Below are 25,013 nucleotides of genomic sequence, written 5' to 3' on the forward strand. Positions count from 1 at the left end.
GAAGATCGTTTGGCTTGGCAGAATCAATGTGTTGGTGTCTGCCAGGTCCGGTTCAGGTGGAAATCAATGATTTTGTTGAAGAAAAGAAACAAAAGCAAAGGAAAGTTAAAAGGAGTCAGGAAAGGAGGGAAGAAAGGAGACAGGGATGCAATAAAAGGAAGTAGAAGACAGGCCCGCCTCCGACCCCGCCCCCCAGACGCAGCCCCGCCCCAGGCTGCAGCGCCGCCTCCGGCCGCCAGGGGCCGCCACGCGCGGCAGCCTGCATGCCGCCCGCTCGGCCGCCCCTCTCTCCCGCCGGTTCGCGGGCCTCTCGCCCTCCCGCCACCGCTCTCGCGCTTGTGCCGCGTCTCGCGCGTGGTCTTCTCGTGAGGGACCTCGCGCCGCAGGGCGCGTGCCGTCCCCCTGCCTCGCGGCGCGGGGTCTCGCGGGCCCCGCTCCCGCCCTCCGCTCGCCTGGCCCGGACCGGAAGCGGCGCCGCACGGCCTGGGCCTGGCGCGGGGGGCGGGCTCTGGGGCCCGGTCGGACATGGGCAAGAAGCACAAGAAGCACAAGTCGGACCGACACTTCTACGAGGGTAAGGAGCGAGCGGCCTCCCTGCGGAACCGCGCCGCCCCTGCCCGCAAGGCCCGGACCCGCGGAGATCCCTCGGCGGGGCGGCGTTCGACTCGGGCCTGCCGGCCCAGGCGGGTGTTCGTGGGGCGCTGGGAGGTGGGGCGCCCGCCCTCGGTCTGCCCCCAGTCAGCCCGCGCCCTGCTGTTGTTTCAGAGTACGTGGAGAAGCCCCTGAAGCTGGTCCTCAAGGTGGGAGGGAGCGAAGTCACTGAGCTCTCCACGGGCAGCTCCGGGCACGACTCCAGCCTCTTCGAAGACAGAAGCGACCATGACAAACACAAGGACAGAAAACGGAAAAAGAGGAAGAAAGGAGAGAAGCAGGCTCCGGGGGAAGAGAAGGGGAGGAAAAGGAGAAGAGTCAAGGTAAAGGTGGCTTCGTTGCTTATGGCCCCGTCTCCAGCTCCCAGCCTCCTTATCCTCTGTCCAGTGGGACACCAAGGCGCCTGGGAAGTCTGGTTTTGTGGGGGAGTAGGACAGACTAGAAGTCTGAATCACCTGGGAGCTCAGCAAGTCTTAATTATCCCCTCGATTACTTGTGCTGTCCCCACATATCATGTCAGCAGCTGAGTCCTGGTCCTCAGTGGCTGCTTCAAAGGATGCTTTTATAGTTCTCTTGGAAGGCTGAGAAGGCATTCTCCGGAAAGCCTCGGAGGTTTGTCAAACGTTCATCAGAAGTGAATGGGATCTGTGGGTGTTCAGATGTTGTTCAGAAATAGGTATTTTAATGCCACATCGAGCCGCAACGTGATGACATGTGCCTGTAATGCCAACACTCGGGAGACTGAGGCTAACCTCAGCTTCTTAATGCAACTGCCTCCAAAGAAACAAACAAAAAAAAAAAACAACCAGGTTCGAGTCTGTTGAAGAGAATGTGATTAGAAGCCTGAAATAACTATAAAACAAGGGTAAAAACAGCCGTTCCCATTTAATAGAAAAGAATAAGTAGCTGGTGTCTTGATTTATAAAGTAGGCTGAAAAGTAAGAATTAACTTTCTTCTCAAAGGTGAGCCCATCCATGCCTGGACTTGTCCAAAATGTTAGCTGCCTTTAAGTGGCAGGCTTTTTTGAAAGTGGTCCTTTCTGTAGTTCAGTTTTAGAATCTTTCTATTGCTTTATACAGCCAAAGTGTCCTATTCCATATCAGTAAATGCATTGCTGAGTAACCAAACCTTAGAGATTGTCTCTTTAAAATGTCTTAATTTATCCAGGAAAAAAAAGAAATAGCTTAAATTTATTTTTTTCTGCCTGGGTTTTTATTGCCTTTAGCTAGATTGTAGTTATAGTCTTTGGTCAGGCTGTCTGATATTTTCATTTCCTAAATTACAAAATGCTCAGAAGCATGAGTCTTTTTGCTTTAACTGAGAGCCTTGGAAGTGAACATGGTGAATTGTTTTACGTTAAGATCTCAAGAACTCTTGTCTTGATTATACTTTTGGGCACTTCAGCATTGGGTATGCAGCTGCCCTAGAACCCAGTAAATAGCAATCCCTATTGCTGGGATTATCTCAGTGTGCCACCACCCCTGGTTTAGAAATCTAAGAAAAAGTATGTATAGGTAGATTTTGGTAAGTTTTCCACATTTAAAAATCTTTGCCCTTGGGTAGACTTCTTATACGGAGTCATTGTGTTTAAGTCAGTAAATTGGAAGATATTTTCTCTCAGAATTTTAAATTTTAGTGCATGTGCGTGCAAGCATTCATGTGTGGATGGACGTATGGGTGCATACTGGTACTTTCGGGGTCCAGTAGAGGGTATCAGTTACAAGCAATTGTGAGCTTTCCGTTGTAGGAACCAAACTTGGGCCTCTAGAAGAATAAGTATTCTTAATTGTTGCATCATCTTTCCACCTCCCCTTCTCTCAGAGTTTTAAAAGCATTTTAAAATTTAAAATTAAGCCTATTTTAAATGTTTTCAGGCTGCCACTCAAAAGTCAATCTGTTGTGATCTAATTCTTAGTTTGTGAGCAGTGTTTGCTTTCTTGGACTTTTTGGGATTGCCCCTCTCTGTTGTGATTGTTCTGGTGTTTCAGATACATTGCCTTTGATTCCGAGGTGTTTGCTGAAAGTATCTCTCTGATCATTTTCTTCCCTCTGATTTTCTTATTTTTTCTCTTAGTTTTTTGTGTTCTTTAAGAGAAACTCAACTTTATTTTCTGAACCTGAGAATGTGCATCTTCAATCGTTCAGTTACTTGGGTATTGCTGGTACAGGGCTCACACTTTAGGGTCACCGATACAGAGCTTTGCAGTTTATTCTCAGTCTCTACATTGTACCTTTAGCCAGGAGCTCTGGGGACCCTGACTAGCCAGCCCCCTGTGCACAAAGCCGTCAGAAGATTCTAATGCACATTTCAGCTTAAGAGCCACAGTAGGAGGAAGGCACGTGTGGAGGCACACACCTTTAACCCCAGCACTTGTGGCACTTGTGGAGGCAGAGGCAGGCAGATCTCTTAAGTTTGAGGCCAGCAGGGGCTACAGAGCAGGTTCCATGACATCCAGGGCTACACAAACAAACAAGAAAAACCATAAGTCAGTAATTATCTTTTATGTATTTCTTTATGTACTATGTTGTGATGTTTCTCTAGCCTATATACGGAGAAAGGATTAGCTGGAAAAGGGGGAAAGCTTTTACAAGGTAATTATATTTACTTTCCTAATTGTACCTACGCAACCATCTAAAACTGTGGTTCTCAACCTGTGGGTTGCGACCTCTTTGGAGATAGAATAACCCATTCACAGGGGTGTTACTAAGACCATTAGAAAACACAGGTATTTGCGTTACAATTCCTAACAGTTACAGTTGTGAAATAGCAACAAAAATAATTTTATGGCTGGTGGTCACCACAGCATGAAAAACTGCATTACAGGGTCACAGCTTTAAAGGTTAAAAACCACTGATCTAGAAGGTATTAAAGTCTTTTTCTCTACATTTTTATTAAAACTTGTCAGACATTTAAATATTACCATCAGAGAGGCTATCTTCCAAGTTTTTGCTTTATTTTTTAATTTGGTTGGGTGTTTTGCCTGCATGTATATCTGTGTGCTGCTACATGCCTGATGCCCATTAGACGCCAGAAGAAGACATTGGATCCCCAGAATCTGGAGGTGTGAGGCACCCTGTGACTCAAACCCAGGTCCTCTGGAAGAGCAGCCAGTCCTCTTAACTGAGGTATCTCTCTAGCCCTGTCTTCTGGGTTTTAAAGTTTATAAAAGTCCTGAATCTTGGGGAGCCTGAGCTAGTTTTCACATCCCTTCTGTGAATTACTGTGATATCCTTTTTTATTTGGTTCTTATTCTTTTTACTGGATTTGTAAATATTTTCTATCTATCCCTGTTCTTTGTTTTGTAGGTATTTGTGTTTCAATCCCAGTGTCTGGCTAGGTATTTTAGCTTTGTTTATTGGCTTTATTGAGGCACCGAAGCTTATAAATTAAATTTCAATTTTGGACTGGGGAAACAGCTGTTAAGAACACTTACCCTTCTAAAGAACTTGAGTTCTCTTCCCAGTACCCATATCAGGAAGCTCACACCCACCTATAACTCCAATTCCAGGATAACTGATGTCTCCATGGGCACTGCATGCATGTGATGTACATACATACACCCAGGGCACACACATATATGTCATATACATAAAATAAATAAACCATTAAGTCAGAGCTACCAAATGTGTTCTTTAAGAATCAGTCCTTTTATGTTTCATTTAAGGGAAAAAAAAAAATTCCTACTCTTGGGTCTCAAAGAATTATTTATCTAAGGTCTGAAGTTTTGCTTTGTATATTTAAGCCTTTATTTGGAGTTTTTGTGTGTAAGTTGGTTTCTGGATTTATCTTCTGTTCTGCTTGTCTACCGTCATGTCCACGTTGTCTTACAATCGCACTATGAAAATGCTTAGTGCTGAGAATGTTTTCTCTCCTGTACCTTTTGCTTCCTTGTTTATTTGGTTGCCTGTGGTGATGGAAATCAAACCTAGCCAAGCCTTTAGGCTGTTAGGCGAGTCCTTTTCCAGGGAAGTACATCCTCTTCATTATCTCACTGTAATTTTTTCAAAACTGTTCTGTTCTTCAAGAAAAAGTACAAAATTTGTTTGTCAGATTTCATGGAAAATTCTGTTTTATAATTTTGAGTGGCATTACTTTGAATTTGATGACTTTGGAGAGAATTGGCTCACTTCATTAACATAGTATATCTCCTTTATTGAGATCTTTTTTACACTTTTATCTTTATTTTTTTCTTAGCAGGTTCTCAACATTAAGGATCATATGTTACAAATTTTTATATAACATGCACATATATGGAATTCTATCATAGCTCTGTGTATATTGTATAACATGAAAATATATGGTTTTATTCAGATCTTTATTGGCTCACTAATACTTTATGATTTTTCCCAGAAGGTTATGGGGATCTTTTAGGTTTGCTCTGACATATGTTATATTGTGTTTGTGAATGGTATTTTTCTAATCAGTCATTTCTTTCATAGAGAAATACACTTCTTTTACTTGATGAAAATGTTCTTTTTATCCAGTAGATGGCAGCAAAATAATATTTCTTAATTTAGAATTTATTCTTTTCAGCGGTACCTTTTTCCTTTGAAAATAAAACAATGTGTATTTAAGATGTTGATTGTGAAATACTTCTAAATTGCTTCCCTTTGTTCTATTTAGGAGGATAAAAAGAAGCGAGATCGAGACCGTGTGGAGAGCGAGGCAGAGAAAGATCTCCAGTGTCATGCCCCTATAAGATTAGACTTGCCTCCTGAGAAGCCTCTCGCAAGCTCTTTAGCCAAACAAGAAGGTTGGGATTGCTCTGAGCTGTCTTTTCTGAGAGAGGAGGCTGAAGCTGTAGGGAGGAAAAAGACTGAGCATTAGCTTGAGTCACAACTTACAGACTTGTGCTGAGTTCTCTTATTTCTCTTGCTTCCTGAGAGCTGTAAGTTGGCTCCAGTGTTGGAATGGTTTTCTCTGCCTTCAGCACTTTGGTGATAAATTGAATTCTTGTGTGAGGCATTTAGTAAAAGATAGATGAGTCATACAGATAGAAAACTGAAGTGCTAGATTATTATGCCTTTTAACACAAGTTTCCTGTTTCTTTAGAGGTAGAACAGACACCCCTTCAAGAAGCTTTGAGTCAACTCATGAGACAATTGCAAAGGTAAATGTTTTTCAGCTTTAAAAAAAAAAAAGATGGTAATTAAATGGGTGACCATACAGGTCCAAAGCACATCTCTGTTTTTCATAACCTGAAGTTATTGTGTGGCCTAAACCCAAACATTCTTGATTTTAAAGTAAATGATAAGTACCTTTCTTGGCAACAAAAGTAGTCCCAAGAGGGTGACACATACTCTTCTTAGGTTTGTTTTAACTGGCAACTTGAAGGCTTTTATGAAGTGGTAAGTTTCTCCTTTCTAAATTAGTTTCTCGTGTTCAGACGTGAATCTAGGAATAACAATACAGCCACCGTCCTACCCCTGTTAGCAGTATAGGACAATCCCTTCTTTGTGTTTGTGCAGCTCCTGCACCCTGGTGTTCAGCAGGTACTAAAATGAAATGCTGTACATTTTATGCCCCTCATTTGAGTGTTTTGTTTTTGAGACAGGATCTCACAATCTGAGGCTAACCTGGAATTCACTATACTCCTTCCTCAGCTTCCTGAATGCTGAGCTTGTAGGTGTATGCCACCATGCCTGGCTTTATGCTTCTTTTAAATATAATGATTTTGGGGGCTGGAGAGATGGCTCAGAATTTGGGAGCACTGGCTGCTCTTACAGAGGTCCTGAGTTTAATCCCCAGCAACCACGTGGTGGCTCACGACCATCTATAATGAGGTCTGGTGCCCTCTTCTGGCTTGCAGGTGTATGTGCAGATAGAACATTGTATACATATATCGTGTTTTTTTTTTTAAGTCTTACAAAAATGTATAGTTGGGTATTTTTTTTGTTTTTGTTTTTTTTTTCTTTTTCTTTTTCTAAAATATTCTGGTAGGCAGAGTGAGCCAATGTTAAGTTCATAAAGTGGAAAGAGAAGCTCAACTGTAACTAAAATTTTTATTTTGATGCATCTTTTTACTCTAAATTTGAATTCCAAATCAAAGATACTTAACATTACTTGAGATTGATAGTTGTGGGACATACATTCAGATAGAAAACGTCTCTCTTCACTGTGTTATCTGTTAGTGCAGAACAGAACCTTTTTTAAGCTGAAATCTGATACAGTTTGTATGGTCAGCATCTGTCTGGCTTTCAGTTAAAATCAGCAGTCACTAGTCTTTCTGTTTTTGTTTTGCTTATTTTGAGACAAACCAGTCTCCATATATAGTTCTGGCTTGGAAATCACTGAGTAAACCAGGCTGGTCTAGAGCTCAAAGATATCCTCCTGCTTCTACCTCCCAAGAGCTGGGATTAAAGGCAAGTGCTACTACACCAGGCTTTCTTCTTCACATAGCTAAGAAAATGGTATCTGCAGCAGTCAGCAGGGAAGAATTAAGTATTTGATATTGTATCCCAGTTGGAAGGTGTGCCTATGAAGTGTGAAGAACAGAACGTTTGTCAGTAATACCACCCTACCAAAAAAACAGTCTACTTTAACGTCCAGAGAAATCCATTAATCAGAACCCAGAACCACATTTTGTGGTTAGCCTTAGTAACTGGATGATTCTTTATCCTTGTGGCTCCAAACTAAACCTGGTTTTTAAAAAGTATATTTGATGAATTCTGGTGGTAATATTCTTTGCTAACAAATAAGGTTTTCTTTTGTGGGGTGTTTGTTTGTTTGTTTGTTTGTTTGTTTGTTTTTGACACAGGGTGTCTACATAGCCCTAGCTATCTTGGAACTCACTTTGTAACCCAGGCTGGTCTTGAATTCAAGGAACTCCTCCGGTCTCTGCCTTTGCCTTTACCTTTGTAATGCTGGGATTAAAGGTGTGCCTTTAATTTAAATTTCAGGCTCAACTTGAAATTTATTTGAAAACTTACTTTGTTGTGCATATATTTTTACTGTTTTTTTTTTTTTTTTTAAGATGAAAGTGAGTTTGCATACTAATGGCAGAGATGTGCCTGTTTATTCTTAAAGTTGCTGGATGGTTGGTAATGTAGGACAGAAAGCAACATTTTTCAGTGTTGACCCATATTTTTAATTTGTAGTTGTCAGTGCTGAGAATGCTGTTTCATGTAAATATGTAGTTCAAAAAGAAGATTTGGGGGGCGATTTCAGAAATTGTCATGCATTCAGTCCTCATCTCATCTCAAACCAGGATTCATCTTAACTTTTTTTTTTTAATGAAACTTAATGCAACTCAAATAGCAGTTTGTAAAATCAGACATTCTAAGATAATTCAATCCAAAAATACACTAACCTGACAGCCACATTTTGAGGAATAAGGTGAAAAAAACTGTGTTTCAATAAAAACTGAAAACCTTGCTTGTATAATAAAAGACACTGTAATTGGTAACATTAAAATAGTGTTAAATCTGATCCATGGTACTTTAGACAGTGTTTGTCGACATCCTATGGCATGAAACTTGATGTGTGTGTTCAAGGCCAAGGCTGCAGTCAAGTCATGCCACATGACAGGAAGTGCTGACAGAAACACCTTAGATTCATAGAAGTTTGATTTTGAGTTAATTATTGGTTGTACCTTCAGAAAGCTTTCTCTATTGTCAAATTTTTTTGACACCTTTCCTTTGACATTATATAACTCATGGTTATATAATGCCATATTGAGTAACACCCTACAGTTTAAGAAGCTAGCCTGTGGAGCATGGATGCTTGACCCTGACACTATTAAAAATACTAGTGTTGTGTATTCAAACATCAAAACCACACTGAGCCCTGGCTACATCAATGATGGTGCCCTTCTTTAAAAGAGCCTTTATACAGTGGGGTTGGAGTGAATTTTCCCTATCCCACTAGTTAGCTTTTGAAAACTCCTCTTGTAGTATAAAGCCTGAGAATGAACTTGTGATAGGAAGTACTGGTTTTCTCATGTAGGGGTCAGTATGTGTGTGCATTGACATGCATGTGCTTGCTACAGCACTGTATGAATGTCGAAGGACAACTTTTAGGAGTTAGTTCTTTCCTTCAGCCATGTTTATTCTGGATCTGAACTCAGATCCTGCCTCTGCCAAATGTTCATTTCTATTAAAGAAACAGTACCCCTCCCATTAGATTCATACAGCATTCATAAGCCCTGCTCTGAAGTGAGTTACTTTGGGAGAGGAGGTGATTTAAAGTCCCTGAAGGCACGTTGTGCACGGTAGGTTAGAATATTCTTCCACATTTGTCTCACATGTGTACTCTGACCTCCTTGGACCTGAGCAACTGCAGAGGATGGTTGAAACAGACAGGCCAGGGCCTGTAGGCTAAGGCTCCAGAGTCACCAGAAGACTTAACAGCATAGGAGGGTCACACAAATTGCTGACTTCCCAAGGCCACTGCCTCCAGTTGGGTGCCTGTCTGGAAGGGACAACAGGCCTGCCAGAGGGATGCTGCTGCAGAGTGATCCAAGCAAGCTGTCAGGGCCTAAGGGAAGGAAGCAGAGTAAAAGGACCAGACCCTCTTTCGGTTCCAGTCCCTGTCTTCATGTCCAGTCGCATTCCTGTCCCATATCCCATCAGTTCCCACCACAGTCCATTAGGAACTTTAAATGTCTTTTCTGGAGTGGAACCTCCATATCTACATAATAGAAATACTAGTTCATTGGTTGAGAAAAATATACATTTATGGACTGGGTATGTACACCGCTTAGGTACAGAACCAGAAAGGTTACAGGTACGTATTCGTAGATAAACCAGGCTGAGTCATTGAAGAGTTACTTGGTCTAGTTTACTCATAGAAGGTGCTGTTTGTTAATTAGGCTGCTCTTCTAAGAGAGCTTTTGTGTCTGAAGAGTACTGCTGTTTAAACTATTTGACCCTTTTATTAGTTGGTCTTGAAAATGACTTCAATTTTTCATGGAAAAGCATATAGAGATTTTTTTTAATATATATGAGAGTTTATTGTTCTGACTTCTGCTTCTGTACCAGTAGGTCGTGGTAGAAATAAAATATAACATTACCATTTATGTACCTGCACAGAAAAGACCCAAGTGCTTTCTTTTCATTTCCTGTGACGGATTTTATTGCTCCTGGCTACTCCATGATAATTAAACACCCAATGGATTTTAGTACCATGAAAGAAAAGATCAAGAATAATGACTACCAGTCCATAGAAGAACTAAAGGTAATATGTAATGTGTAGTTTCTTTTTTGTTTTATGATAATGAAAGGTTTAGCCCAGCCTGGCCTTGAACTTCTGATCATCCTGCCTCTACTTACCAAGGACTAGGATTATAGATGTGTGCCACCAGGTCTGGCTCATTAGGTTTTTATTAGAGAAGTAGGTTTAACTCTAATGCATTTAAACTGAGAGTTAAACTCTTGTATCATATGTAAAAGAGAAAATTGTGTTAAAAATCTGCAAATTTGCATCAGATTCCCAGGAACAACATGATGGGGGGAGAGAACCAACACCACAGAGTTGTCCACTGGCTTCACATGTGCCACAGTGGGTGGTGGCAGACATGTGCACACACATACACAATAGGTAAATAAGGTAATTTTTTTATAAAAATGTATTTAGTGCTGGGCATGGTGGCACACACCTTTAATCCCAGTACTTGGGAGGCAGAGGCAAGTGGACCTGGATCTCTGTGAGTTCAAGACAGCCGGGACTATATAGAGACCCTGTCTCAATTTTTTTTTTTCCCTCTTAGGGTTTTTGTTTATTTGTTTGTTTGTTTAGTAATCTACAAATCTGAGCCACCAAGATGGCTAAGGCACTTGTGTTTCAGCCTGATGACCTAAATACTTGTTATACAAGCCTGAGGACTTGGAGGAGTTTGAATCTCTAACACCTCTGTAAAGCCAGGCCTGACAGTGGGTTCTGTAATCTCAGCACTGTGAGAGGAGGCTAAGTGGAGAGAGGCAGCTATCAAGGGGCTTGTTGGCCAACTAATCTAGCTGAAAGAAAGAACTCCAGGATCAGCGAGAGAGAAGTATCCTAACATCACCTCAGGCACACACAAACGCGCACATACTCCCTGAAATAATCTAGAAGCTACCAGGACAGCATGTATGTTTGTTGGTTTTTTTCTTCTTCAGATAGTCTGAGTATATGTTGATTTCAGTAATGTACTTTCTTGTTAGTCTTTAAAATTAACCTTATGTGATTAAAGTTTGCATTAGACTGCACACACAGTTAACCTGGCTTGGGTGATTTGCCCTTTGAGGTGGGGGTCCCGCATGGTAATGTTCAGCCACCTTAAAAGATGGACACTAAACACTTACAGAGGAATGAACCAGTAAACAATTGTCTCGTTTTTTGTTTTTTGTTTTTTAATTCACATGTTGTTAATCAGCTAAGTCTTGAGGAGACTATCGGCATCTAATTTTCTTCAGCTCTAGTTTGAATGTGTAGGTGATAATCAACTTACCTGGAAAACCTGAGTTCCACTGTTTTGCTTAATGGACATTTTTTTCCTGGCATATTTTCATCTAGTGAAAATTAGTCTGAAACTTTATTTCAGACCTTATCACTCAGGGGAAAAGAATTTTAGAACATGAGGTTTGTTTGTTTGTTGATCTTTCTCTTGTGGTCTGTCATAGTTAGGGTTTCAATTGCTGTGAAGAGACACGATGACCACAGCAACACTTACAAAAAAACAAAAAAATTTAATTGGGGCTGGCTTACAGTTTCATAGATTTACTCCACTATCATCATGGCAGGAAGAATGGCAGCATGTAGGCAGACCTGGTGCTGGAGAAGGAGCTGAGATTTCTATATCTTGATCCGAAGGCAGTAGAAGGAGACTGATAACTAATTTTGTGCATGTAAGACCTCAGCTCTAATCTCCAGAGACATACTTCCTCCAACAAGGCCAAACCTCCTAATAGTGCTACTCCTTATGTTTCAAACATTCAAACACATGAGTCTTTGGGGACCATACCTACTCATGGTCACAGGATCAAGTAGAAGTTTGTCCCCTGAGTATGTTTAAGTCAAGGCTCTTCAACACTTAAAATGGGGTATTTTATCCTGCTGGAGTTTTCCATAGGCAAAAAGAGTATACAAAAAAGATTCAGCTTTTTGAGTGACCAAGTGCCATCACACAAAGTACAATAATGCCAACTCGCATGGCAGCTAAAATTTAAGGATTCTGAAAGTCACCTTGGGCTAGGGATATAGTTGGTTCCTCTCTTTAAGCCCCAGCACCATAAATTACTTTACAGACAAGACATAGAATCATTAAAGTGATCTCTTGCCAATTCATAAACTCACTACTCTCGTGCCAGATATAGCCAACTGTTGGTTTACTGAATGTACTTGCCTCACTTGCATTCCTCTGTAATTCACGTAAGATTCTGAGAGGTCCAGAATCTAGCAAAATTCATGACCAGAGCCAAGTGTCCACATATGTTTTCATCTGGTTTTAACTTAATAGCAAATTTGTTGTAGACTTTGAATCTGTCTGTTTATAAATTTAAAAGAGAACTTAGTCTATATTTTATTTTCTTTTAAATGTTCTAAACTGTCATCACTACTAAACAGTGAGATTTGAATGATTTTGTTTGGGATTTGGAAGCTTGTGGGGTATTTCTTTCTGGTTATATTTTCCCCCTTTTTAACATGTTTACAGATGTGAAAATGTCTTACTAGGAAAAAGTGCAGGTCTCATGCTTGGGGACATACACATCTCTGAAATGTGAGCCCCAAATGCAGTTCTGATAATGTGGTTACTCTAGGTTTATGTTGTAACTCCTTGAGGCTGTTGAGGTTGTATGGCTTATTTCACATTGACATAGTTTTATAAATCTGCAAATTATGTTTAATTTATGGTAGTGTCTAAACACTTTAAAGTAGTGTAAATATTTTAATATTTTTATTCAGTTTATTTGAGTTTGTCAGAAATAAATTGTTATAATTTAACTCTAGTTCCAGTTTTTAATTAAAATTGAAGTGAAATATTTAACTCACTAAATGGAAACTTAAAATTTGTTTTAAAAAAATGAGGGTAATATTTCTAGTTACAAGAACTACCCAGCTTGGATTATTAAATTTGAGATAGAAATATTTTCTTCAAAGTTTTTATGTATATGATTTTTTGTTTTGTTTTCTTTTTCGAGACAGGGTTTCTTGTCTCTGCAGCTGTGGCTGTCCTGGAACTCACTCTGTAGACCAGGCTAGCCTCAAACTCACAGAGTCCACCTTCCTCTGTCTCCTGAGCACTGGGATTAAAGGCGTGTACCACAATCACCTGGGTGTGTGATTATTATACTGGAAAGGCTTTTGAAGTTTACATTGTGGAGATGCTAACATGCTTAAGATTTTAGAAACAGGTTTACAGATATTTACTTTGTTAGTCTTAAATTGCTATAGTTTAACTATATATATAAATGGTAACAAAAAAATGTGTCTGTTCTTTGTTTTGTTTTCCAGATTTTTACAGGAGCTATATGATTTCAGACAAAGAATTAAGAGTTTTATTCTAATGTATTTTTCCTCTTAATATTCTCTTTGTAGGATAACTTCAAGCTAATGTGTACTAATGCAATGATTTACAACAAGCCAGAGACCATTTATTATAAAGCTGCAAAGAAGCTGTTGCACTCAGGGATGAAAATTCTTAGTCAGGTAAAGAAACTATCACAAATTAATGAATACTATAAAATCTATATGTTTGCTATAGTTAACACTTTTCCTTACTGACAAATCATATTAAAGTCGAGAGAAATAAGAAAATTTCTGTCAAGTTAATAATATGCTCACATATAGTCGTTTCTTTTTCAAAAGTTATAGCACCACATTTATTTATGTATTTGTGTGTGTGCCCATGCTTACCCACCTGCCAGAGTATGTGTGTGGGAGTCAGAAGACAGCTTGTAGGGAGTTAGTGGATCCTGAAGATTAAGCTTGGGTTGTCAGGCTGAACCTAACCTCATGAGCCATTTCTCTAGCCTTTTTTTTTTTTTTTTTTTTTTTTTTTAAAACAAGGTTTTGTGTAGCTAAGGCTAGTCTTGAATAAACCAGGATAAATAGCCAAGGATGATGACCCTCCTGCCTCCATCTCCTAAGAACTGAGATTAAGCATATGCCACCACTCCCAGCTTTATTCAGTGCTGGAACTCAAACTGGGCTTTGTGCCCATGACCTGAGCTACATCCCCAGCCCCTCCTTGTAATTATTTTCCTCCAGCTCTTGACAGATTTGTTTTGCTACGGAAGATACAACAGCCTGCATTTCAGAATAAAATTGGGTGAAGTGTGAGTCCTTTTAGGAGAAAAGTACTGTTTCTGTTAGTATGGTAATCTAGTGTTCTGTTCATCCTTGCACTCCCTAGTGAAGTACAGGGCTCATAGTGATAAAATATACAAATGAGAAATATCTTGCAATTTTTCAAAGCTACCTCTCTACAAGAGCAGTCCTTTCCTTGAAGGGTAATAATGCATAATAAAGAATGTGAGCCACTACGTGGGATGCAGAGACAGGCAGATCTCCAAATTCGAAACCAGCATGGTCTGCAGAGAGAGTTCTAGGGCTATACAGTCTCGAAGAAAAGAGAAAAAGAATGGGAGTCATTATCCAGTTGCAGGAGAAAGCTTAAACTGTGCTGCACATAGATTATGGCAATGAAGTTTATGAGTCTTACCTATAAAAAAAAGGGTTGGGGGTTGGCCTCAGTCTTAGACTTCAAAGTGACTTCGAGCACCACTTTTCCAATTCCAGATTAGGGCTAAAATAGGGAAGAGACTGGAAAGAATAGACAGATTATACAAAGAAGAAATGAGTTTCCTTATGACACAGACACAGGTAGGAGAAGGGAATCAGGATAAAAAACTTAAGCCCGGGCTTGGGGCAATTAAAGGATAGAAAATTAGTTTCATGTATTCACTTAGTTTTCTGAATTGTCTAGTGATCACCTGTATTAAATTCCTACAGTTGAAGAAAAGAGTCAGTGTACAGATATAGGTGGCTATATGCTTGACTTTGAGAAATTCTTGAATCAACTTACCTAGGAAAAGGAAACATTTTAATTGATGGTTATCCTTGCACTCCAGATATTTAGACAACATAAGTTCCTATGTACATATGTTCAAAACTTGTAAAGGAAAATGTAAAATGTTTGTTTTGTTTCTTGAAGAAAGACTCTCAGAATCTAAAATAAAGCTAATTCCAGGTATAAAAAAGCCCAGACCTACTTGTTGTAAAAGTACATTGAGCAAATACAATCTGCATTCACTCCAAAATAAATATGAGATGGGGAGAGACAGTGTGTATGTTTTGTTGTTTTTTGTTTTGTAACAGGGTCTCGCTATATAGTTCTGGCTGTCCTGAAACTTGCAGTGTTGACTAGGATGGCTTTGAACTCATGGAGATCTGCCTGCCTCTGCCTCCCGAGTGCTAGGATTAAAGGTAAGTGCCACCATACCCAGTGTATAATAGATTTTCAAGGAAAAGTCTAGGGATGTTTTGTTATTTTTCAGCTTCCTCTTCTTCTTCTTCTTCTTCTTCTTCTTCTTCTTCTTTCTTTTAATCAATTCTTATTTGACACCATTTTCTCTAAATAATGTAATCAGCATAACAAGCAAAAAGACTTCACTGTCTTGTAGAGTTTACTGGGAACAAGAGGATTAATTTGTCCACTTTCCTTTCTCTCCCTGTCTTGTTTTTTAAAGATGTCTTGGAGCTGTAACTCATGTGTTCCAACATCCTTTTGACTTCCACTCTAGATGGACGGGATCCTTACAACAGTGGTTTATAAATCTTTAAATTTAGACTTTCTGAGTTAACACTACTTAGTCTAACAGTGTAGACTCCAAAGACAGTCTGCACTCCCTTCCATGAATAGTATCTTTTCAGAGACAGATCTTATGAGTACTCACTGAAAAAATGGTAACAGTCGTCACTTTTTCCATTACACCCAAATATTAGTACTTAATATATGTGTTGTTATTTTTATAAAGAAAGAACTGATGGCCAGGCGTGAGGATATAATCTCAACCCTTGGGAGATGGAAGTAGAAGGATCAGGAGTTTGAGCCCCATATAGGCTACAGAGTTCTTTTGTCTTAAAACAGCAACAGAAGGCAAAGGAAAGATCATTGTAAATAAATACTTGAGAGAATGCTATATCCTGGTCCCCTTATTTGTAGTACATATTTGAATTTGTAGTGCGGTGGCCTTGGGATCAGACTAGTAAAGTGTCTTTCCCTGCTGTTGAGAAGCTGGTGACCTTGCTGTGCAGCCGGTCTTCCCTTTCTTCCTGTAGATGGGCTTGGTGCTTAATCCAAAGCTGTCTGGTACAGAGCAAGCACTCCATCAAGACAGAAAGTGGCTTGAGGCCAGGATTAGGCAAGCCTATCTTGGAAGGGAGGAAGGCTATATTAAACAGCATGTTTATGCAGAGGCATGAATTACCAAAAAAGAAAGTGCATTTCTTTCAAAGTAAAATTAAACTTTTTCCTGTGACACTTCTAAATTTAGAAATTTTTTTTCTTGTTTATACTTTAGAATTCTGTACATTACATATAGCAATATCCCTAAATGTTTTTGTTACATTTGATGCTTTACAAATTTATGAAATGGAAATTTAAAAATTACTGAGAATTTGTGATTTAAGTCTTTATCAAGTGGCTGCAGTGTCAGTCTATACTAAGGATCCACAAATAAATAGATAACGACCTAAGTAATATATACAGTGAACAGCCAAATTTACTGCTCAAGGTATGAAGTAAAATAGCACAGTTTTTAAAAGCATACTGAGGAGGATTTTGTGTTTTTGTTTTAATGATACTGTTCAGTTTGGCCCTTATTCAGAGAAACTGTCAAATACTAATGCAAACTAATAATATCTTCCTGGAAAAAAGTTTAGCAGTAAGTATCCCTTCACCCTCCACTGTAGGAATTTGCCCTGAAGTAATAAAGTGGCTCCTAGAGAGCTGTATTGACAATGTTTACTGGGAGTGTGAGAGTAAATATCTAGTCGTGTGTTTATAGTTAATTTGTATTTATTATACATTGTAGTTATTAGAAAGCATTCTAAGTACTACATAGTGATTGGAAGACAAATGTGTATAACTTACTAATAATTTATTTGCCAAATATTGAGTATGCACTCAGTTTGCTAAAAATATTACCGTGTTCAGAGAAAGCTGAAATAACTGCTAGCCCTGCTACCCTCTGGGAGATAGGGAACAAGTTTGTACTTTACCTCTGTCATATCTCCATATATTTGGAGTCTGATACATCACTCCATAGTTTTATAATTACTTTAAAAGCCAAGTAAAGGAGCTAGAGACAGTTCAGTTGGCTGAGTACTTTGCAGAGAATGTAGGAAGCCCTGGGTTTAATCCCCAGTACTATATAAAGGGGAATGGGGAGGGAGGTAGGAGGATCAAGATCATCCTCAGCCATATGATAAGTTTGGGGCCACCCTGAACTATATGCAGCCTGGTTCCTTTGGTGTGCTCACACTTGTTTTTCTTCCCTCCTTAGTAATAAGTGCTAACTCTCATGACAGAAATACATTGCCTAGTAACAGTTACACAATATTTTTTTTTTAATATTTCTAGGAGAGGATTCAGAGCCTGAAACAAAGTATAGACTTCATGGCAGACTTGCAGAAAACTCGGAAGCAGAAAGATAGAACAGATGCCTCTCAAAGTGGGGAAGACAGTGGCTGCTGGCAGCGAGAAAGGGAAGACCCTGGAGATGCTGAGGCACAAGCCTTCAAAAGCCCCAACAAGGACAATAAAAAGTAATGCATTTGGACCTATGAAACTTAGACTTTTTTTTTTTTTAAGCAAGACAGGAATATTAATTCAAGCCTGACTTGGGAAACCAACCAAGTCTCCATGCGTTAGTGCTACCTTTCTTGCTATAAAAGTGCATTTTAAGCCAGACCAGATGACGCACACCTATAATCCCAGCACTCAGGGAAACAGAGACAGGTGGATCTCTATATGAGTTCAAGGTCATCTTGGTCTACAAAGTGAGTCCAGAACAGCCAAGGTTACACAGAGAAACCCTGTCTCAAAACAAAAAAGTTCATTTTAATAGTCTTATACCCCTTTTGTCATACAAAGCACTGTGTGGAATTGACCAAACAGCTCATAGAACAGTTCCAAATATACATTTTTATTAATTAAGGAGTTATAGTGTCAGGGAGTTCATTTTGATAGAATATAGCTATAATATAAAGTGTTTTATATAACTTTATTCCATAAAGACTTAGAGTTTCCTAAATAGATGGGCTGACACTGAAGAGCTGCTGGTCCTGGTTTCTGGGCAGGGCTCTGGCATGGCATGGCTGGACAGTCACCTGTGCTACCCACTCACACCACTGATTACCAGGCGCCTCAGTGCCACCCATACTGGAATGCTAGAATTAACAGTTCGGGTTTCTACTCTCATAATGCAAAAAAAGTTTAACTTAAATTGTATTCTTCCTCTTCAAAATGGTATTTGAAGTAAAATATTTATTTTCGTAACTGTACCCAAAAGTGTAAGAAAAATAGTATAGGAACCTTCGCCAGGTTGCTGGAGGGTGACACTTTATTTAGTGACCGTAGGACAAGTCTCTACCTCCTGTGTTCATCTTTAGGATGCGTTTTAATATTTTCATCTTATTAGACAGTTCTTTTTAACTTTGAATTAATGTGTGTCTCAGGAAAGACAAAGATATGCTTGAAGACAAATGGAGAAGCAGCAACTCGGAAAGGGAGCACGAGCAGATTGAGCGCGTTGTCCAGGAGTCAGGGGGCAAGCTGACCCGGCGGCTGGCAAACAGTCAGGTGAGGGGCCTTGTTCCTCCACCCGCTCACTGGCTGTGTCTCTCAGACCAGTGGCTTTATTTCTTGTGTGCTTTCAGTCATACCTGCCATAGAACTCTCAGTCACCACAAGAGTAAAGTGTGCCTGTCCTGTTCTCTATATTGCTGGGTGTTTTTCTTTTTTGAAGTAAGGTGTCACTGTGTAGGCCAGACTGTCCTTGAAGTCATTATCCAATTGTCTCAGCCACTCATAATGCTGGAATTGCAGATGTGCACTACCTGGCAGCAGACTTTACTTTAATAACTTATATTCTGGTCTTTTGTACTTAACACTGCATTGATTACAGTGGTTTTATAACCAAATAGAGTCATACATGGCTGCCCCCTCCCACCCTCCAACCCCCAGCAGTTTGTGAGTCTGTTAACTTTGATAGTTTTTTTTTGTTTTATAGTTTGGGAGAGCTAATGGCCCACACAGCTTCTCAAAATTAGATTTCCTCATCTTTCATTTCTGTAGCCCATCAGTACATTGTAGGCATAGCTATGAAAGTCAGGGTTCTGAATTTAATGAGTATCCTATGCTGTTCATTTGATGGCTAGTGTTCTGTATATATAGAATTTCTTAAACTTTATTCCACCTGATACTTCGGTCATCTTTCAGTGTGAATTTGAACGAAGAAAACCAGATGGAACAACAACCCTAGGACTTCTCCATCCTGTGGATCCCATTGTAGGAGGTAGGATCACACTTTTAAGACTGTGAGCCTGGCACTGTTTGCAAAGGACAGTAAACTATTATGTTGGTCAGACTTTGCTTTTGACAGAACACCTGCCATAATAGCTCACAGAAAAAAGGACTTATTATTACGTGGGTACACCGTATAAGACAGTTCTGTCCAGAGTCCATGTTCCCATTGATTGTGAGCTGCTGCTGAGGTAGAACAGGTGGTTGGAGCGTGCTGTAGCGGCTACTCCCCTTATGGGGGACAAAGGTCAAGGACAAGATCCTCCAAGGATTTGACCTCCAGTGACCTACTTCCTCCAAGTTTCTAGAACTTCTCAGGGTAGATGTTTACAGCCTTTTGAGCAGCACTTCTTGACCAAACCATTAATACAACATTCACATTTAAAGCAACCTGAATGCTAATAAATCTAACTATTAACCACAAAGAACTTGTCTGGGTGCTCTGTGTTTTTTGCTAACAACTAGCTTAGCTTCTACCTAGATTAATTTTTTTTAATAAATAATGCATTTCCAAACTATCAAGAGAAACATAGTAGGAAAGTAGAAGTGGATAGTAACAGAATTCCTACATTTAGGAAGTGATGTCCAGTAGTCATTGTCCAACATAAGTTTAACAAGGCATATGAAAGGATGCCTTTCTTACTCTAACACCCTGTGGATTAAGGACACCTGAAACATCACAGAAAAAGATGTGTGCCATGAGCTGAGTACTTCTTAAAAATACCTGTCTGCAGTTATAAGTGTTCCAGAGTACTAGCTCAGTCATAATTGTGTCTAAGAGAGAGGGTGGCTGCCTGGCATTTGATAGGGAGGGCTTCCTTAAGAAGATGATGTGTAGATTAATGTCATCAGTGAGCTGAGGGATCGGGGAAGAGCAGTGGTAGCCCTGGTGAGAAACCTTGAAGCAAAGGAAGAACCTGATTTGGAAACTGAAAGGGTAAGCCTACATTCACTAACCAGTAATTTGTTAGACTGCTTGCCTGGCATAAGCAGAGCACTGCAGAAACCTAGGTGTGGTGGCAGGTGTCTCTAATGTCAGCAAGTGGAATATGGAGGCAGAAAATCAAGAGTTTAAGGTCATCTTTGGCTATACAGCAAGGTCAAAGCCAAGACGAGATCCTATCTCGAAAAGCCTGAGCTTCTTTAGTGTTGGGGTTATAGGTGCATTTCAGTCTGTTGAGGCTATTTCTAATAAATTTTTATTTATAAGTGAAATGTAACGTGATGATAAAGTGTTCCACAAGGCAAAGCAGTATTGTGAAGAGGACCAGGTTTATGTTCTGAGCCACATGCCTTTCAAATTCAGATTTCCTTAGCTTAAAAATGGATAGAGTACCAGGCGATGGTGGCATACACCTTTAATCCCAGAACTCAGGTTGAGGCAGGGGCAGGCAGATCTCTGAATTTGAGGCTAGCCTGGTCTACAGAGAGAGAGTTCCAGGACAGCCAGGGTTACAGTGAGAAAGCCTGTCTTGGGGGAAAAAAAAAATGGATGGAATAAAATCTGTCCAACCTCCTTCACATCGAATAGATGAAAACGACATCTCTGGCTCACCACCATAAATGCCTGTCACCGCTGAGTTTTCTGTCTTAGAGCCAGGTTACTGCCCTGTAAGACTGGGGATGACGACTGGAAGACTGCAGTCTGGAGTGAACACGCTGCAGGGGTTTAAAGAGGATAAAAGGAACAGAGTAACCCCAGGTGAGGCCCTACCTGTTTCAGGGAATTGGGAAGAGAAAGGGTAATTATTATTCATGGCTTCAATCACTGACTTCGTGAAGGTATTTTTGCAAAGCAATTCATCATCAGCTTCAAAAGAAACTGAGAAATTGGCTATTAGTCTGCAGATCCTTCCTTCCTCCTTTGTAGTAGTAACTCACTTGTATAGATGCTCTTCAGTGCAATGTCCCTGTGTCCAATTCAACATATTCACTCAAACAGATCAGGGATAGACAGTGACACATTGTTCTTACGTTTTAAAGAATACAACATGAAACAAGTATTTATATCACACTGGATTCTACAAGTTGCCTGAACATGAATTTTTTTTGACAGTGTTATACTTGAATTATGGACCCTATAGTTCTTATGCCCCACATTATGACTCTACATTTGCCAATATCAGCAAAGATGATTCTGATTTAATCTATTCAACATATGGGGAAGACTCTGAGCTTCCAAACAATTTCAGGTAAGTCTCCCAGTTAATACTCTGAACATGCTATTTTCTGAAATATTAATGTACAATGTCTGATTTATATGTAGGCTTATAAAGTTATCTAAATGATAGAAAATGTGTTTAATATATATATTTTTTTTTTTTAGAAAGAACATATCTTCCTGATATAAGCCTCTTTGGTATTTTAATAGAAATACATTTACTTTGTAGATTTATTTATTTTATTTTATTGTTATTATGAGTATTTTGCCTGCATGTTTGTGTGGGTACCACATACGTACCAGCCTGATGCTAGAGTTGGTCAGAAAAGGGTATTAGATCCCTTGGGACTGGAATTACAGACAATTGTCAGCTCTGTTGTAGGTCAAATCCAGGGTCTCAAGTGCTTTTAACTAATGAGCCAATTTTCCTAAGCTCAGAAATAGCTTTTGTGGGGCAGAGGGAGGTATGTTGGTTTGGTTTGGTTTGGTTTGGTTTAGTTTAGTTTAGGGGGGAGGTTGTTTATTTAATTGCTTAGTTGGTTTTGTCTTGTGTTTTTTTGTTTTTTTTTTTTTTTTTTTTCAAGACAGGGTTTCTCTGTGTAGCCTTGACTGTCCTGGACTTACTTTGTACACCAGGCTGACCTCAAACTCACAGAGATCCACCTGCCTCTGCCTCACAAGTGCTAGGATTACAGGTGTGTGCTACCACCTTCAGGTTACAGAAATACCTTTTTAAAGATGTTCCTGTTACTCAAGTTTGGGAGCTTTTTACATTAGAACCTGCTCTGCTATAAAACTTTACATGTAAGTTATGTTTCAGACTTGCGCAGTTTAAGAACCCACAAAGCATTTTCCCTAAGCTATGAAATATGACATGACAGCTTAATTTCTAAAGCACTCCACATACAGGATGGTTTGACTGTTGTGTACCAGCAAACCGTTGTAGTTACTCCCAGCCATTTCTTTTATATGTCACAGTGAGTCAATAATTTCTGTATTCCTCTTTAGGATGCTGAGTACTTTGTATCTGATCAGTTCAATGAGATACTATACCAATTTACTAGGACTATGGTCCAGGATGGGACATTAAACCTGAATTTTCTTTTCTTGGCATTGGTACCTTGTTAACTTTTATTGTGTTCAAGAATTTAATACAGTAGATTAACCATTGTCCTGGTTTAGGGGGTTTGTTGTTGTTTTGGGTTTGGTTTATTTATATCTGGCAAGGACATGGTTAATTCTGATCACTCACGTATTAGTTTGTGTGATTTTGTTGTTACCAGGCAGGATCCCTAAGTTAGAGACAGGCTGTGCTTTCAAATTGAGCCGTTCCTATCCTTAGACTGTACAAAATGGGGCACGTTCCTTCTAGATTACTCATTGAGGCAATCCACAAATCAGCAGTGTGTGCCCACTATGTGCCAGACATTCTTTTAGACACGCAGGATTCAATAATGGAACCATGCCTTCCTGTCAGATAGTGACAGTGTTGGAGCGAAACAAAGTGGCTCAAGGAGAGGTAATGCTCAAGTCAGGAAAGCGCAGCAGAGGGAACTGGAAGTGCTCCTCTCTGAAAGCAGGACATCCTGCCTCTGAGGTAGTTAAGCAAGGGACCTGAACTGAGAGCTTGCCTGACCTAGCCAAGAGCATAAGGACAAGCTATAAGGAACAGACAGGTGGAGGGGAAAGCTCATAAGAGTCACCATGGAAGGAGATGCAATGAGGACTTGGTGTACTCAGGGGATCAGGAGCTGGTCAGTGGCCCACAGAGTAGTGACCCAGGCTGGCTTGAAGTGACCACTTTGGCAACTCTACAAAGCTTGGGCTTCTAGGGTAGAAACCAGGGCATGAGCAGTAGATCAGGGAAGCAACCATTGTGGTGTTAAGGGTTAGTAATTAGTAGGTTGCTGGCTTAACTGGAGGGTAAGAAGCTGGGATGATATCGGAGGTTTTAAGACTTGTGGTTTACTGAAAGGGGGGTGATTTTAGAACAGCACTTGGGGAAAGTAGCTGACATTTCATTTTGGAGTATTTTAAGTTTGTGATACCTGTTTATGCAAACAAGGATGTGATTTTGGAGGTTTTGAGATGATATGGAAATCTTGAGGTGAGTGAGATTATTAAGGGGAACTAACAAGAAGCTCCATTGCTGACATCTTTGTTTTCCTCGGAGTATCCTCAGGAACATTTCACTTTTGCTTTATTTTGTGTGTGTGTTAATTCTTTCATGATGGTAAATTAATCACTGGTAAGTATGCACATGCAACGTTGTTTCTGAAGAGACTGTTTTATGTTTATGAACCAAGGGCATTCGATGGGGAGAGTTGACTGTGGTAGAGACTAAGCCATGGAGACTACTTCTATTAGAAGTGATTTATCCAACTCTTTTTTTCAGCATCTCTGAGTTTTTGGCCACATGCCAAGATTACCCGTATGTTATGGCAGATAGTTTACTGGATGTTCTAACAAAAGGAGGACATTCCAGGAGCCTACAGGACTTGGACATGGTAAGTACACTGCTCAAGAAACAGGCAGTTTATAAATGGCTTTGAAGTACTAGACATTTAGTGTTAGGAGACCAGGGATTAGCCAGTGTGACAGCTGAACTCCATTCCCCTGAAAGGACAGTCTGTCTTGGGTGGAGGACAATGAATGGAAAGGAGTAAGTCATCTACCAGGATCCGGGAGAGCTAGAACAGGACATTCTCTACTAATTTTGGTAAGACTGAGAAGTAGAGTTCAGAAGTCATCAGGTGCTGTGGAGCCTCGTGAAATGAAACGGAGTCTTGCTCCTGAGCTGGGAATGAAGTTGGCTGATAGGACAGGGAGTGAGGCGTGTGCATGATAGCAACACACTGGGAGCCTCAGAAAGGAAAACCTTCCTGGTTGCATCTTTTGTCAACACTGTGAACTCTCAAGTTCAAGACAGTTTATACTCTGGAATCATTTACATGTGAGTCAAAGACTAGAATCAGGAAACATTCACTCTGAGGGAGAGGGATGCTGATGCCTAGAATGTTCTGCTCACCAAGTTAGGGGCGTCTTGGAAGTAATCATTTTTTAAATTACATTTTTTTTATGTGACTGTGTTTTACCTGCCTTTGTGCATATGCACACCTGTTGGATCTCCTGGAACTGGAGTTACAGATGGTTGTGAGCTGCCATGTGAGTGCTGGCTATCAGACCCAAGCCCTCTGCAGGAACAAATGCTCTTAGGAAGGCCTGAAAGTCATAACTTTTCATGGTAGCCATGATCTCAGTGTTTTATCCCATTTGCAACTGCACAGGTGGTGGTGTTTGCTTGGGTGACTTAGCAAGTCGAGTCAGTGCCTCAAATTCAGTGGCTTCTGCTTCAGAATCCTACCACATGAGTTACTTAGATTCTATTGAACGTGAGAGAGACTAACCTTTTCATCTGTTTAAAAATAAATGTTCTTCGTCCTTCCCTGCAACTAATTAGAATTAGTAGTTAACTAAAATTGAATTGCTTTGATTTGGTGGCAATAGTAATATATTTAAAATATATTAAATTTTCTGCCCTGTGATCCAGCAGTTTCCCTTTTCACAATTTATCCTAGAAAGTAAGACAAGAGTTACACATACAAAAGTTATATGGCTTACAATTTTCAGAAATTGGAAGTGGGCTGAATCACAGTATAAACCTTCAAAAAAGTCTAACACTTTTATTGATGTC

The 25,013-nt window shown here is 40.0% G+C and overlaps 1 protein-coding gene across 5 annotated transcripts in view; it reads left to right on the top strand.

Moving 5' to 3' along the window:
• Positions 1-267: 267 nt before the first annotated feature.
• The window catches only part of Brd7 (bromodomain containing 7), a 34,524-nt gene continuing 9,778 nt past the window's right edge, over positions 268-25,013 (top strand). For 2 of the 5 annotated variants that reach the window (XR_009594614.1, XM_060392275.1), the window contains exons 1-12: positions 268-574; positions 766-974; positions 5,277-5,406; positions 5,706-5,763; positions 9,683-9,827; positions 13,167-13,277; positions 17,215-17,399; positions 18,312-18,435; positions 19,075-19,150; positions 20,753-20,860; positions 21,215-21,350; positions 23,715-23,826. Coding sequence is in view for 4 of the 5 variants with exons in the window: in XM_060392275.1 (XP_060248258.1) it covers positions 526-574; positions 766-974; positions 5,277-5,406; positions 5,706-5,763; positions 9,683-9,827; positions 13,167-13,277; positions 17,215-17,399; positions 18,312-18,435; positions 19,075-19,150; positions 20,753-20,860; positions 21,215-21,350; positions 23,715-23,826 (1,443 nt within the window). In the remaining variant the exon portion in view is untranslated. The remainder of the gene's footprint in view (positions 575-765; positions 975-5,276; positions 5,407-5,705; positions 5,764-9,682; positions 9,828-13,166; positions 13,278-17,214; positions 17,400-18,311; positions 18,436-19,074; positions 19,151-20,752; positions 20,861-21,214; positions 21,351-23,714; positions 23,827-25,013) is intronic. The other 3 variants (XM_021656796.2, XM_021656804.2, XM_021656811.2) reach the window with 2 other exon arrangements.

The sequence above is a fragment of the Meriones unguiculatus genome, chromosome 10 (assembly GCF_030254825.1).
Source record: "Meriones unguiculatus strain TT.TT164.6M chromosome 10, Bangor_MerUng_6.1, whole genome shotgun sequence".
Classification (NCBI taxonomy): domain Eukaryota; kingdom Metazoa; phylum Chordata; class Mammalia; order Rodentia; family Muridae; genus Meriones; species Meriones unguiculatus.